The 16,839-nt window shown below is 35.8% G+C and overlaps 1 protein-coding gene across 1 annotated transcript; it reads right to left on the bottom strand.

Moving 5' to 3' along the window:
* Positions 1–1,255: 1,255 nt before the first annotated feature.
* On the bottom strand, positions 1,256–15,977 carry LOC109004101. The gene is made up of 18 exons (XM_018982523.2): positions 15,583–15,977; positions 14,753–14,811; positions 12,405–12,486; positions 12,069–12,136; positions 11,116–11,185; positions 9,690–9,771; positions 9,297–9,361; positions 6,988–8,040; positions 6,769–6,831; positions 6,641–6,687; positions 5,789–5,834; positions 5,595–5,674; positions 5,042–5,155; positions 4,678–4,759; positions 4,178–4,303; positions 2,967–3,047; positions 1,824–1,949; positions 1,256–1,685 (listed from the first exon to the last, which is right to left on the bottom strand). The coding sequence occupies exons 1-18, from the start codon at positions 15,883–15,885 to the stop codon at positions 1,623–1,625; spliced, it is 2,610 nt and encodes an 869-aa protein (XP_018838068.1). The 5' UTR covers positions 15,886–15,977; the 3' UTR covers positions 1,256–1,622.
* Between the last annotated feature and the right edge of the window lie 862 nt (positions 15,978–16,839).

The raw sequence follows: 16,839 nt of genomic DNA, 5'->3' as shown, positions 1-16,839 counted from the left end.
GTTTCTGTAAATTCGGAGAGAGTTATACCCTTTCGTTCACATTAAGCTATTGAGCTGAAGAGGACTCAAATATTTATTTCCGATTTTAAAGCATTCAATGTGTCATCTTATAAAATTCCATGAATTTACACAATTGATCCTTGTTTTTTATGCTTCCAAGTTAATTGATGCATAATCTTCTCGGCTGTTTGCAGTTCGATTTCAAGTATTATGTAGTAATGGTGGATTTCTATTGTTTGCTGCTCCAATTGGAGAGTGCTTGGTTATGGATTTTCATCTTTTGGATTGATTTGTAACTTTAAAGAGAGATTATTCCGAGAAGAGTCGTAGGCGTTTGCAATGGATTTCCTATAGTTTTTTTTTTAACAGTGTTGGATTCAATCTTGTTTCGATTTTTTCTGGAGTCCTCTCATACTTGTGGCATATGATTGAAACCCATAGATCCAACTTCCACTCTGCCTGCGGGAGTGGTAAATAGAATTCTCTTTGGCAGACAACTGATTTTTTCAAGCTTTCCTTTCGACATTACTTGGAGCAATTTGAAACCTTTTTATTTCTATAACAATCAACAATGTAATCTGATAGCATAGAGCTTTTCCATTTGCTCTTTCAGTTTATTCAGGGATTAGACGAGCCTGAAATTTGGCTGCTTCTGTCTTCTTGTTGTATCTTTGAATAAAGTGGGGTCAAGTCTGCCGTAGATCGCATATGGATCACTGCAAGCCCCTTCATGCGGATTAGACAGCCTATCATTTATCTTTTGAGGAATATTAGATACAAATTCCAAATAAATAAGTTTTGGTCCGTTCACTTTTATAAAGACTCGAAACTTTCCTATTTGGACCCTTGTACATGGGGAAGGAAAACGAGACAGTGAAGCAGGCACTATGGCACATGTGCAAAACGTATTTCCTACATGAGATTACCCACATAACTGTCATATACAATCAATATAAGTGATCATACTTTTAACACCCATACATAAAACTGGCTCCTTACTCGCCAGTACGATTTATCCTCTCCAGGTTCTCAGAAAAATAAACTGGATAAAATAAAATAAAATAAAGAATTAAGGGACAGTAAGAATAATGCTAATCATCAATCTCAATTTCCATCTTCCCCCCGTTATCCTATGATGTGTCATTAGATGATTAGAGACTACTTATTATATTTCACTTGTGAATCTATTATCTAATGCCACATCATGTGATGATGAGAAAATTGATGATGAATAGATTTTTTCGAACAGTAAATATAAATTGAAATCATCAATGATGAATATTTATCTATGCTCTCTAACTGTATGTAAAGGAATATCAATGCTATTTTAAACAAATTTCCCAAACAAATGTTGATTGTGAGATAAGAAAGGGTTCACCACTGCCAACTATTAAAACCCTATCTTTGAAGCATTATTTACCTTCGCTTCAATAGAAGATGGTGTTTTAAAAAGGGGGAAGAGTGGGGGTATGATATTAGTAGACCAGGTTAAATAGTATCTTATACGGTATAATTTTCTATTGCAGGTGCTTGATATCTATATAGCTGATGGGAGGTATATGTACAACCTTGCTGTGGGCCTCTGGACATCACAAGCTTCCTAGGCGCCGGCCCTAGCTGATTCATGAGCTATCTTGTTGATTGGATTGCAAAATGGTGAGAGTCTGGTAATTCGACTTCACATTCTGAAAGGGGGGGAAAAGAAGAAGAAATTGAAACCATTGAATTCAGTACTCAACAATGGTCAATAAACTGAAAACCAGAGAAGGTCAAGAAACTATATTAGAGAGCATATTGTAATTCAAATAGAGGGAGGGACATACCTCTAGCAGTGAGATGTAATAAAAATCCTCCATATGCTGCATAAGTGCACTCCCATCTCTAATTGAACGGAATATATTTATTTCAGTTTGTAAAAGCTTATCAATCAGTTCTTTCTCACCCTTCATCTGTATAAATTGTTCTCAATCAGAATAACTTCAAAAATCAACGTGCTACATCTGGAATGAATGAGAACTGATAAAATAAGGGTTTCAGCTGTGTGGAAATTGTTGACAAAGAAATTAATTTGATGTAATGAATTAGAACCGATAAAATTCGGGTTCTGGAGTTCCTCATCTTAAAAAATAAACCAGGAACGCACTACATTGCAGTCCATCCTCTTTTTTTTTTTTTTGTTGGGGGGGAGTAAGTGCACCAGTCCTTCCTTAATAAGATTTCATGTATTTTTTGTTTGGGTGGTGGTAGTTTTCTCTTCAGTTTCTTTCCATTTTTTAGGAATCTTTAGTATCAACATGTGAAAAACAAGCTAACTGACCTGATAAGTACACTTATTGTGATTAAATAAGTACTGTAAATGTATCAATGAAGTATAACATGGTGTATAAACTCATTAACTTGAAGTATATATTTAGTAATCTCGGTCTTTAAGTACAAGGATTTATTGGGTATGTTGGGAAAAACAATAGAAAAAATAATTTTTTTAAAATAATCAACAGAATTGAGAAAATCAAATGGATTGACTGGTTTATTTGACAAGGCAATCCAACTAAACATGTGAATGGATCCGTTCAATTTGTTTCAAACTGATTCAACCAACATAGCAGTTTTAAGGGGTGAACTGAACCAGAAATGAGACCAGTTCACAGTTCAACCTGTTGAACTGGCCTATCTGGTCCATCTTTAAAACATTGTTTAGTACTCCCATATGCAGTCTAGTTGTGCCTAATTAATCTCATGTTTATGTCAGCAAATATATTGATAGCGCTGTCACTAACATGCCGGAAATATAGTGGCAAATATAACGTCATGTCAGTAGATATATATTGCAAATTGAAAACATCAATTTGTAAATACCCAACATTGCATACCATACCATATATAAATCATTGATGCATATTAAAGAATCAGATTCTCAAAACATGATGAGGGCAGAGGAAAGTAGAATGACTTAACAAGAAACGTACAAATTCACTGACAAGAACATCCGGTGTGGACTCCCCAAGCACATCACCTTGGTAACCGTCTCCTGAAAGCTCCATATTTTCCTGGATACAATGTACCACATTATTAGCTTGTAACCAAGTCAATAATTAGCTAATTAGCTACACTATTTTCCTGTATGGCACATATAACACGAATAGAGAATATTAGCATCTGTTTTATAACATTCAACTATTGAACTGATTATTGAACAAGGGGGAAATCAACTTTTAGCATGTAGAAAGCAGCATTCATTATGCTAAAAGAATTATAGTTGCTGACTACATGTAATTGGATATGAATTTGAATGCTTGAGCTTTTCGTCAGAAAAGACCTTAATGGTGGGGGAGTTGGTTATGAAAACTCATAATACTTATTGGTGGGGTGATGTGGGGCATGTAGCTTTACAAATGCAAATGATAAGAATAACCCAAAGGGCAACAAGAAGGATAAAAGAATATTTTATTTTATTTAAAACAATAAATAATAAACTCAAGATCAGGCTTGATCTGTTAAAAAATAAAATTAACTATTGTTAGCTTGTTTGGATCGAGGAATTTTCCAATCAAATGACATAGCAGTTCTTTGATGAGGTTCCAACCTTTTTTTATCAGTAAACAAAAATTTTATTGATGTAGAGTATAGGCATAGCCCATGTACACAGGAAGTATACAAGACCATGCATGATTAACAGCTATTACAAGGAAATCATTGAGATTCAAACCACTAAAGCCTATTACAGTTGACCAATGGAGTGTAGTATTAATAAAGTAGTTTTTGGCCTCATCATTGACGGCTCTTGATCTTCAAAACTCATTGCATTTCTTTCCTTCCAAAGAAGGTTCTAACCATTTTATTCTTTTCCGGTTCCTAAATTGCTTTGTAAGTGAAGACTCTGCAGAAGGGATGAGGCTGTTTGAAAAGCATGCAGGCGGTAAAGTCACATCCACAATAGCCAATTGACAAGGCCAGTTGAGTTGTTCTCAGAAGTAATATTTCCACAGAATCAAATGAATTAAGTAGTCAAAATTTAAAGAGAATTTATTCCTCTATCCATTTGAATAAAGTTAAACCTAAACAGCATTTACCGAAAACATCCATGAAGATAACAAATTATAAAGCTTGGTGTGTTCTCTATATGTTATTAGTTCTTTCTTTTTGAATAACCAGTACAAGTTTAAAGCAAACCACCCACCAAGGCGTCTCTTAGATCTCCAGCTGCTAGATAAACAGGTTGAGCTACATGGCAATAACCCATCAAGCGAGGGACTGTTGGTATAATATCTCTGTGGTTTACAACTCGCCAGCTATCTTTAACTTTCTGCAAATGTAAGTACAAGTTGTGTAAGCATTCACCAACCTAGGGGGTCCGGTACAAGAGGAGTAGATGCAGAAAAGGGTGCCATAACATACTAGCCAAAAAAACACAAAAAATAGTGTTGTAGCACAAGCTGTGTGTGAATGTGTTGTGTCGCATTCTGTTGCATAAGAAACTAATTGAGCCATTTTACTAGTCAACTCAATGGCTAGCTTGCTTGGTTTCCCTTCTTGCTCTTGTTAAGTTTCTACATGCTTGTGGCCTAACTTCATCACAAAATACAGAGCCATAGTGTAAAAGTAAAGGTATTTATGCAAAATTATATCAAATAAATGGAGATTTCTGAGAATAAAATTGTAGTTGGTGATTTTTATTACCCTGTTATAAACTTCTGCAAACTTTTTGTTACCAACTCTAGGAGACCCAAAGTTATACATAGTCACAGAGATTGCCCTGCACCTGATACACAAAAAAAAAAAAAAAAAAAGGAAAAGGAAAATAGATAGTTAAGTTTCATTGCCATTACTCTCAAAACGCACTACATAGTCTACATTAAAAATTACTACAAAGCCATAAGTACTAATTTTACTACGATCAATTCATCTCTATCAATTCTTAATCATAAAAATATCAAGTTAGCTTTCCACAGTTTCCGAACACAGACCTGAACCGTCAATGGAATTAATTTTCTGAAGTATGCAAGAATGAAGGACTCTATAAGTAGAAAGATAAACAGCGTACTTAGCTAACTGACTAGAGGAAAGCTCGAGAGCAAGAAGGGTAGCCAATGCTCCACCTAAACTATGCCCGGTCACATACACATGCCATTTGAGCAGCGGCTCAGAAAGATCATCTCTGTCACCAAAACAAAAATCACAATAGGGCATGTTAATATAGCCACAATGCATGACAACAGTGTGTCAGTTATTCAACATAGCCTGATCATTCAACTCAAATATCAATATCTTGTAATGCTACATATCAAACCAAACCCTAAAGAAATGAGCTAGGAGCTACATGTTCAAACCACTAAAACAAAGTTTGGAAAATCTGTACACACACATGGTTTGAAACATAATATTCTTCTAATTATTCTAAGAAATCATAGCTTACTTCAGTTCAGTAGCTACTAGAAGCAAAATGAAACACTAAAAATAAACTTCTCACATCAGCATGAAGCTGATTAACTATCAACTATCAAGTTCCTTACGATTTAACCATCTACATGTTTCTCTCACGTGACATTAAGATATTAGCTTCACTTGGAATAAAGTTGAACAAAAGAACAACTTACATATGACCAATTGCAGATTTAATGAGAGAAATTATCCTTGTCCTGACTGAATCATATGCACTTAGAAAACCACTGTGAACCTGAAATAATTGGCGCATGGCTACTTACATTAAACTAGAAAACAGTTTTTGTTATCATTCTGTGTATCTCAAGAATGCTTTTAAATACAATGCAGTCTACCCTTCATAACATACTTGGACTTCTTGCTTGAAATCGCCCCCTATCCTTTCAGGATTTAGCCTGCAAAAGTGATATAAGAATCAGCGACAGAAACCAAATATAATGCGGAACACTTGATTGAAGTATCTCAAAATTATGAAGCTGTCAAATAAATCAATCGAAGCCCCAAGGCTAGGCCCACCCTTTTTTAAAAAATTGCTTACTTGATATGATACCAAAATACAGTTTTTGGTAGAACAATCACGATGTACCAGTGTCCTGAATTCAATAGTATTTTAGCTTACAACTGTGAGATTCATATTTTTGCCTCGAGATTATAAAACCATGTATTGATTTTCTTCATATCCGGATGGTCATCTATAAAAAGAATGTGTTTTTTACACTATGCTATAACAATAGTTAAGTAATTAAAATCACATGATACCAGAGCAGAGAACTTCGGGTCTGACCTCCTAGTTCAACTCTACCATTTAAAGAAAACTTAATGTCCCACATGTTGGATCCCACTCATTTAGAAGGAATTGGAATCATACATGAGGAAGAGTGTTAGACATGGTTAAGTAAACAGAATCACAATTTTTTTCTCAGCTTAAGCTTTAAGGATAACTGGTTATTTAGCTCTCTATGTATAACAACAAAACATTGTACAGCTAATGAAGATATCACAATCCATGGAGCAGATGAGCAGTCTCTCCGCCAAAGGTCACATCCACTAAATTAGGAAGGGTGCTAGTTTCATGAAATACCAACAATAAACCAGACAAAGGTGACTCACCAAAAAAATAAACCAGACAAAAGAGGGAAGTTAAAATGAATAAAATTAAAAAACCACTACACTAGTTGAGCTAGGATGGATATTATATTACCCTGCAGGAACTAGCATCAGATCAGTTCTCAGGTCCTTCCATCGTGCCTGAAAGAAGGAATATATGAGCAATTTGAACTGAGAAAAAAATAACCCAACTCCTCAGTGGGGAAAAATGGTATAACCTACTTGTTCAGTCCCTCTGAAAGCGATAACTAATCTTCTCCTTGCAAAATCACGCCAAATTGCAACCTGCAGCTCCCAATAATTAATTTGATTTACAGAAAAGAGTCCTATGATCAAACTATAGTGTTTCACCCCTTGTCAAGGTTAAGGAAACATTTTCCATTCCATTGAATCCTGAGAAATATGACAAGTGAACTCATTTCTGAGGAAATAAAATCTCACCTGTGTGTCTGTGGATGCATTATCTAAGAAACATATCTTCTCAAATTCAGACTTAATAAAACTAGGATGGCCAAGTGATGTGGCAAGCATAGCCCAAGCTTCCATGGCAGTCTCAGCAGTTGAAAAAAGTGCTTTCATCTCCTCAGCTCTCTTTTCATCCACAACTGGCCCATTCCTAGAGCTGGAAAGCTTCTCACTTGTAGAGTGTCTTACATCAACATCATCTTCCAGTTTGATTGGATTTTCTTCTTTTGCTTCATTCTTTCCTACAGGACGCCCATCCCTTGTTAATTGAGAAACAGTTGCATTCAGAAGCATCAATGCTCCTAAAACAGAATCAGTCTGTCTCATTATATCCTGTGTCACTTTTTTAATATCTGGTATTGATGACCCTATTTTGCTAATGCCAAGTGAGCCACTTGTTTTATCGATCTCATCACCCAGACCTTCTGGAGTTGCAAGCCCTGATTCAATATAACCCTCTTCTGCAATTTTTTGAGATTGCAAGCCAGTTCTATTTAACAAGTCAAATGATTCCCACTTTAAATTCTCAGGAACAGAGAGACCAAGTTTCTGAACAACATTTTGACTGATAACATCTGCAAAGTTCCTCCAAAAAAGTTTATCTGATTGCTCCGAATCACCAACAGGTGTCACTGGTTCAAAGGGATATTCACCCTCCATACCACCATTCTCTGCATAAAAATCCTCTAATTTGCTATCTTTGTTGTAGCCCGTCTCATTAGAAGAGGCTTCTGAATCTCTATCCATTTGTGAAGGCATGTCTGACACAATAGAATCATTTGATTTTCCGAGTCCCATGGTGTCATACTTGTCAATGTTAGAAAACTGACCCTTCCAAAGGTTCGCATCATTGAAAGCCTTTAACTGCCCAAAAGCATATTGTACAAACTGTCGTGCTTGTACAGACTCAGAGCCCACAACCATTTTCAGAGCAGACTCAAAACCCTGTTTCCGAAGAAATTCCAAAACAAGGGGAACCCTCCACCATTTTTTGTCTTCATCAATTTCATCAAAAGTTTTGTACTGGACCTAAAACCCCACAATCAGCAAGAATAAGCCAGAGAGATGCTAGTTAAAAAAAAACATATAGGGTTACAAATCACAAAACAGCTGTGATGACTTAAGAGTGAGTTCAATGAAGATCTTCATCACATCATGAGTTTTACAGTACCTAAAACAATAAGACTTTGAAGCTTGAAAAATAGTTCAAGAAATACATAAAGGATCTAATCACTTTTCTTCCCTCTAATAATCAGAAAAGTAGCTTTGTGTTCCAATCCCTCTAACAAGTGGAATTGTCAGAATTCAGAAAAAGATATACAAAAAATAGGAACAATCCACAAAAAGGAAACAAACTACATTTCTGCATGCTTGTTCAAAAATGGGAAAAAAACACATTTTCGCAAGCTTGTTCCTTGAGGATACTGAACTTCAGTAAGTAATCTTTTTTAGGAATGAAGAATGTTTCTATAGGATAAGTATACGACATCCTTTCCATAAATGACAACAGAAAATTCAGAAGATAAATGAAATTCAAGGAGTCACAATGCATACTGCCCAAAGCATGCGGCTAATCAAACAAGGAAAGATGAAAAATATCCTTCATTGAATTTCCATTAACCTCTACATCTTTAAAAGTACAAATGTTCCTCTCCCTCCAAGTTGTCCAGATAATACAATTGAGGAATAGCCACCAAAGGCCACTAAACTCATGAAAACTAAATCTTCCTTTCCAAGTTGAAAACACTTTGAGCACAGTCCAAGGCATCACCCCACAAACACTGTGAACATATGTAATTGATAATTCTTATCTCTTGCACATCATAACTCAGAATTCGCAATGACATCAGCATATAACCTAAATACTTTAGGTTTATAATAGTGTTTTTTTTTCAGCAGTTATCTATCTACACCAGATGGACCCAAATCTTTTTTTTGATTGGCACCGGATGTCTAGGAACACTGTCCCGACTAATCCCAGGGGTGCACAGGCCCTCGGCAAGGAGTTTCGCGCAAGTGCACATCGGGTAATTCAATGGAAAAATCTCCCAGTCCAATGGCCCCTATAGATTGTTTGCACCCAAGGGGATTTGAACCTTATACCTGGGGGGAGCATACCCCCAAGCCCAAAGCCTTTACCACTTGAGCCAACCCCTAAGGGTTACCAGATGGACCCAAATCAAAATAAGTTTTAGAATTTTGACATTAAGAAACATATTTGAAAGTCCTGGTCCCTATAATTATCAATTTAATGTTGACTTTCTTGTGTACCGAGGAGAACTTACCTCCAGCTGTATCTTTCCACCACCACCAATTCCTTCCAACTCCACTACCATTTCATGTGAATATCCTAGCAAAAAAGACATGTTTGTTATTAGATCATATTCAAACAAAACTTGTAGCCTAGCATTGAACTAACCTGCTGAACATTAGTACGCTTGTTACTAAAGAAGTCGAGTAGTGTAGATCTCGTAATAAGACAAATAAAAAGAAAAGATTATATATTTTATATTTTGCCTCTTGACAGTCTGAGTGCCTACACAAGTACAATAAGGAATATAATACAAATGCTAACTATCGGATGCAAAACACCAACCCAATTACTTAACACAATGGTGACATGAGATCATCTCGATTCCAAACATAAACACAATGTCAATGTTTTGTCAGATTCTCACCATCACAGAGGCAATCGAGACTAATGCCTGCATTACCCATTCGCTTATGTGGAGTTACAAGGTTTGCATCCCAAGCTGCAACCTAAAGTTTTAACAACAGAAGTTAACAAATGAGAAGCAAGGTTTTGGAGAAACCATAAACTACACTTTGAAAGTAAAAATGGTTGTAAATATATTCTTTTGACCATTTAATTAAAGAATAAATTAATAACTCATCTAAATGTTGATACAGTTCCCTGTGCATGTATTCAAAAAATTTATGAGGTGCCCCATTGTTATTACCATTTGAAGAAGAAGCACAATATAATGATGAAGATGATGACAGTTCTAGAATTGCTAGCTTTTAACTTACATGACACTCTACCTCCGCCCCAAACAAAGATTGTAAAGTCCAACTTTGAAAGGAACATCATTTGAATTTTCAAAGATAATCAATGATTCAACTAAAATTGAGTCCAGTAAATTTTCACAATGGACAATATTTTGAAGCATTCCAAGGTGGAATAGTGGATAAATATGAGACAAAGGTAATAGCTGTCAGCAAGTTGAAAAAACAAATAAGATAGATTCTGTTTGCAACAACCAAGGGAAAGCGCATCTGCACTTAAACTCCAAAAGAATAAGTAAAGGTTACAATTAGAGATTTTTGAAGCCATAATAAATTACAATCCCATCCAATAAAGGACCAGTATCAGACTTGGCACTTGTGGAACTTTAATGAGACATAAACCAAACTGAAGCGTTACAGTCTCCCCCACTTAAATCCATAACACCCTAACCCGGGCTCACGTTACATTGCAATGCCCCACCACTACATGGTGTTACTAGGTCAATCTAATTTTATTTGTAACAATCCAAGGGAAAAAAGCGCTAATCACATTTGTGCTAATACTTCAAAAGAATTAGTCAAGATTACAACTGAGACTCTGTGGAATTGTTCTAAAGCCCAATTCCACTTGGTAAAGAACCAGTGTGGGACTTGACAATCATGCCACTTTGTTGGGACTTAACCAACGAACCCAGGGCATTATACTATTCACCCAAATCTTATGTCAGAGGTAATTCTTATATAGGAGATTTCCATTATCACAACAAGAATCACATGAAAACTTCTATTACTAGGCTTCGTATATTAAGAGATCCTAAATCAATCTATGTTTTCTATCACCTTTTTGTAAAGGGATATCTTATAGGATTTTGTAACTATATGACTCATTTAGTAGATTTCTATTTGTTTCAATTATTATTTATGAAGAATCATCTTTGATGATTAGTTAATGTGTAATATTTTTTGGTAATCCTTTTAGGCTTTTTCAGACAACTTCTTGAAAAAGAACTGCACTTCTTCTGATGTGCGGATGTATGATTCATTCCCTTATCACTCATGTTTTCTCAAATGCAACAGCTAAAAAGCATGCAAATGAACCTGGAGAAACTTTGTCGGAGGCTTCTTGATATTAAAAGTGAAGTCCTCATTCCATCTCGGCTCTTTTGTCCTGCCATCACGTAATTGCACATATAATCAAACCTATGAAAGGAGTCCATCCAAAGTAAGCTTCCACAAATTTGCTACATCCACTGAATTTGATAGTTATGTCCAGCTTTTGGCCTATGGAACGTATTACCCACAGCTATATTTGTTCTGTCAACAGTAAAGAATGTATTCCCATCTACAACTTGATTTTACAGAGCTACAAGCGTTCTTAAAATTTTCTGATAAGCAATAGAAAATTAGTAAAATACATAATTATACAAGTTAAATTTTCTCTGGTTCCTGTAATATTTCCCAATGAGAATATATATTTTTTGATAAAGCATTGCACAAAAGATTTTCAGAATTATCAGTTGATATAGTCAGGATTTTCAAATAATTATAAGATATATAGACATATAATACTCAACAAAAAAAAGATTATAAAAAATGAACACATTTAAAAGAGAAAATATAACCGCTAAGTCATGCAATCCCTTTAATTTAAGTACCAAATCCCTGATATAAGGGAATCTAGGCTTAATAAATCTAGAAACGAATAAGCTTTTATAACACTCTGCAGAAAGCAAGTATAGAGCATAAATCATTCTTAATTAATCTAAAAACTCACGTCAGTGGGCTTTTCTAACATTATCTACTTAAAATTCATGCCAACTATGTATCTCTCATTCTTCATTAATATTTAGTTAACTTACATTCATTGAACTCTCGATATTATGTTTCAACAAGCAGCAGTCTTATTAAAATCACAGACAACCAAAAAACATACCAAAAGCACAACATTTCGGCATTACCAAAGTTTGTAAGCAAGGTACAGCCTCGGATCCATGAAGATTTATCTACATATTTAGTTGGCCGAGAATCTAGATGAAACAAAAATAACTTACCCCCATTTGACCTTGCTTTTGACAACTTGTCCATCCAATTGCATGACCACATATGGATCACTTGTTCCCTAAAAGCATACAAAAAGTTGCAAATGTAGGGCAGAAAAGGAAACAAAAGGAAAATATATAGAGTGGAAACACAACTAATGTGATCCTTTTTATTTCTTTCCTTCTTTCTTCTTCTTTTTCTCTCTCTTTTATTTTATTTTATTTTTATTTTTTTTGCAAAAATGAACTATTGTGATAAAAATGGAAAATCAGTACCCATGCAAGTGAAGAAAACAAATATATACTAACTAGTCCTGTTTACATGAAAGATTAAAGAAGATAACCTACCCACGGATCCATGGCTGGCAAATCCAAACCCTTTTTTAACTTTATGAACAATTGGCCGTCATATATCTCACGTACAAATGACCTGTATTTATGAAAGTCAAATTTTATCAGTCCTAAATTGCCCACTTACACTGGGACCCACTTCGATGAATGGGATAAGTATGACTACAATTGGATTAGAGCATTCTCATTGGCTTAGCCAAATGCAAATGCAAATGCAAACACATATTTAGCTAGCTACACCATTAAATCTACTACATTGAATTAGCCAAATGTAAATTTTTTCCTTACTGTGAACAGTGTTACTACATATTTCCAAATGGATTGTTCACCTTTTAAACTTTATTTTATTACTTTTTTCTCTATCCTCCCACTTGCTCTGTCTCTCTCTCTCTCAACACAACGGATTTATTTTTTTCTCTCATCCTCTCTCGAGCCTTCCCTTTTCTCCCTCGACAGAAGCCTTTCTCTGGAAAAAAAAAAAAAAACTCTTGCAGCTCTCTCTCTCAACAGCTCTCGACGGATCTCACGACGGTTCAGGTATGATTTTCTCCCTCTATTCTCTATTTCTTCATTCTCTCTCTCTCTGGCCGAGTGAAGGTTTCCTATTTCTCCCTCCCAAAACTCTTGATCACATGATGATTTCCAGGTTTCGGTCTCCCACAAGGACGCTGCACTTCCTCCATCAACGTCGCTATTCATCACCACTGCCGCTGCACTTGCTTGGTGTTTTCTCTATCGACTTAGCTAGGGTAAATGAAACTTTCTCTCTCTGTTTTGCCTATGGAGTTTTATTACATAGATTTCAGCTTGTTGTAATTGTTGTTTGGATGCTTTGCTTAATCTAGATTAGGGTTTTCATTTCAGGGATGATTTTAGGGATGAATTTAGGGTTTTGGTTTTCTGTTTTTAATGGGTCATCTGATTTTTGTAAACATAATGGAGCAAGAGGATTTTTGTAAACATATTGGAGCAAGAGGGTGGTATTTTATTACTTTGTCCTCTGGTTTGGCTATTTGGATGGGTCCTCTGTTAGAATTTTCTGGAGCAGCATTGGGTCCTCTGATTTTAATGGGTGATTTTGTAATTGTTTTTGACTGTGTGGTGACATATTTTTTGACTTGCTTGTGGGTCGGCTGGTTTTTTTTATTCCTGGTTTTTTATTGTACTGGACTTGTTGGAATTGCTGGTGGAGTTGCTGGTGGAGTTTTATTGTTGCTGGTTAGTTGCTGGTTGGAAGCTGTATTCTTGGAAGCTGGTTGCTGGTTGTTGGACGATGATGGAGTTGGTGGTTGCATGAGCCATGGTTTCTCAAGTAGATGATGAAGTTGTTTGTTGCATGATAATGGATTTTGATACATGGAATTTGTATGGTATACATATGAATATATATATATGTATATATATATTCATGTAATGGAATAATGGCATTGATAAAAAAGGACAGCTTTCTGAAATGGATTGATGGAATTTTCTGTATTACATATATATTCACGTAATGTAATGGAATGGCATTGATTTTGATAAATGAAATTTGTATTGTAGACAATTTTCTCTATGTTCATGTAATTTGAAACAGCTTTCTGAAATTAGTCGATGTTCAATTTTAAGTTGATGAAATTGGTGTTGGCAGCACAGGTTATCATTTTAAGGGGAGGTTTGGATAGTGAGTTGAGATGACATGAGATGAAAGTTGAATAAAATATTGTTAGAATATTATTTTTTAATATTATTATTGTTTGGGATTTGAAAAAGTTGAATTGTTTATTATATTTTGTGTAGAAATTTGGAAAAGTTGGTAATGATGAGTTGTGATGAGTTGGCGGGACTTTTATATCCAAACTGGGCCTAAGTTGATGAAATTGATGTATATAAATTTAGTTGATATTCAATTTTAAGACAGCACAGGTTATCATTATTGGGTTTCTTCATGTAGATGTTGTTGTAGATCTTATGTAGTGGGTTTTAATTGCAAAATATATAAAAATTAATTAATTTTAGGAAAAAAAATTAATAATAAAAAAATATATTTTATTATTGTTTTGGCTAAAAGATGGATAATCCAATGTGGGAGTTTTTCTTGAATGGCAAATGCAAAAGGCAAAACATGTGATTTTGCCTTTTGCATTTGGCTAAGCCAATAAGAATGTTCTTAGTGCATGGACATCATTCAAAACGTTATTCAGTAGAAGTAAAGAACAACTGTTAACAACCAATCAAGCTTATAGCAGTAGGAACAACAAACTTATCAAAACTTTAAGAACAATATAATATCTTAAGTCTTTAACTTCTTTTTTTTCTCCTCAATATCTAAGTAGTAAACTATCAAAACAATAATGCTCACATACTCTGATAGATACACTGTCTTACACCCTGCAGCATCAATCTCACACCGCCCGACCTTTTCCTGAGCAAAATGAAGCCATTTATAAATTATAATTACACATCAACCAAAAATCAACATTTTTTTGTGACTCTCAGCTTTTTCTCTTACGGATGAAAACTTCTCTGCTCTTTCCCATGAAAAAATGAAAACAACCTCCGAGTGGTGTTCTGTTATCCGATAATAGGTAGAAAAATGCTCGAGTTATGCAATTGCACAAGGCTTACCAAGTTAAACTTTATGTTTTTGTATTTGATAACTAAACAATACAAAGTATGGGGCCTCATTTTTACGCTCATCTTCCTTCCCTTTGATTTCCAAGACTAGACACACAACACTAGACATTGATTGGATTTTGGGCGGAGAAAAGAGGGGAAAATGGAAACAATATTCCTTTTCTTGCCTTGCCCTGAAATAAAAAAAAAAAAAAAAAAGGAAAAATTCCTCGCCTTGTTTTGTTCTTGTTTTTAGAGTTATATTTGATTTTAAACACAATTGAATTAGGCTCAACTGCAACAGGATCCTCAGCGAAGATATTTGTAGATTTCTTTTCTATGTCCAAAGCCCAATTGAATTAAAAACCAATATTGAATTTTCCAGTTTGGTTTCATCTTTTCTGTCTTTTCTTTTTTCAATTTTCTGGTTCTTCGTCTTACACTTGAATTACAAGGCAGAAAATAATAGCATCCAATTTCTTTCCCTTCCATCAAACATTATCTCAGCGACCAATAGATCCACACAAAAACTTGAAGATTAAAAAGGGGGGAGAGAAAAGGCAGTTGAAGAATCGTTTACTGAGGGACTTGTGTAGGCTTCAAATGCGAAACCAGCGAGAATGACAGCGAGGTTGATATCGAACGGGGGCCGCTCATTCTCTTCCTCCTGAACCGAAACCCTTTCAATCTCGGAGCCGGTTTTACAGAAACAACAAACAGAGTAAACTCCCTCTCTGCCTCTGAACTTCTCACGCAAAGTGAAGACCCTAACTTTCCGGGGAAACGGTGCAGGGAAGCACCGAAGAAATTTAGGGTTTCGGACAAAGGATAGCTTGGGGGAGAGGGTGGAGACGCAGTGATGGAATTGGAGATGGGTAGCCATGGCCGAGAAAGTGATGCTGTGGGGCAAGAGATGGGTGAGCTCGTGGATTGTTTATAGCGGTAGTGGCATCCATGTAGTTATATGGGTAGATTGAGGGGGACTTATGGAGGGGGTGGCCTATTATTGTTAACGGCCACGTAAGTGGAGACAAGCTCCTAGAAACAAGTATAGACACGTGGCAAACGGTCTTTCTAGATTCGGAGATGTTAGGCTGGATGTTGACAGTTGTACTCAATTAGATCAAGTATCGCTCTTTTTTTTTTGAAAAGAACCTCCTTGTATTCAAGAAACAACTGTTACAATATCACTCTGTAGCCTGTCAATAGCTAATAAATTTTTAATCGACTCAGGTCCCTCCTCTATCCAATATTGATCATTAGTACAATGTAATACAATTTTTGCTAAATGATGCGCCACTTCATTACCCTCTCGATGTGTAAACACTGCCCTCCATGCACTGCTTTGTCTCAAGCTTTGCTTTAAATCTTCTATAACATGGCCGAACCTGGAATCATCATCCTCTTCTCTATTTACTGCATCAATAACTTCCTTTGCATCCCCCTCCAGCCACACTTCCCAAAAACCCAGTTCTTTACATAGTTCCATAGCCTCCAACATAGCTGAACATTCTGCAATGAAATGAGAGCTTCTACATTTTCTGTTTGCACATTTTGCAGCCAACAACTGTCCATTACAGTCTCTGATGACAACTCCCAGTCCCATGGTCTGTTCAACTTCATTGATAGCAGCATCAAAGTTTGCTTTAAAGCTTTCCCCCTCAGGCCTTCGCCATCCCAATCCTCTTCTGGTTATGGAGGTTTGAGGGACCTTGGATGGAAAGGAATAAAGTACACTTGGAGTAATGGACATGGAGATGAGACTTTCATAAAAGAACGACTGGATCGAGCTGTAGCTAACAGAGAGTGGAGGACAGGATTTGATGAGATCCAGGTG

The sequence above is a fragment of the Juglans regia genome, chromosome 7 (genome assembly GCF_001411555.2).
Source record: "Juglans regia cultivar Chandler chromosome 7, Walnut 2.0, whole genome shotgun sequence".
Lineage (NCBI taxonomy): Eukaryota > Viridiplantae > Streptophyta > Magnoliopsida > Fagales > Juglandaceae > Juglans > Juglans regia.
The sequence above is the reverse complement of the archived record's forward strand: the minus strand, read 5'-3'. Positions and strand labels throughout refer to the sequence as shown.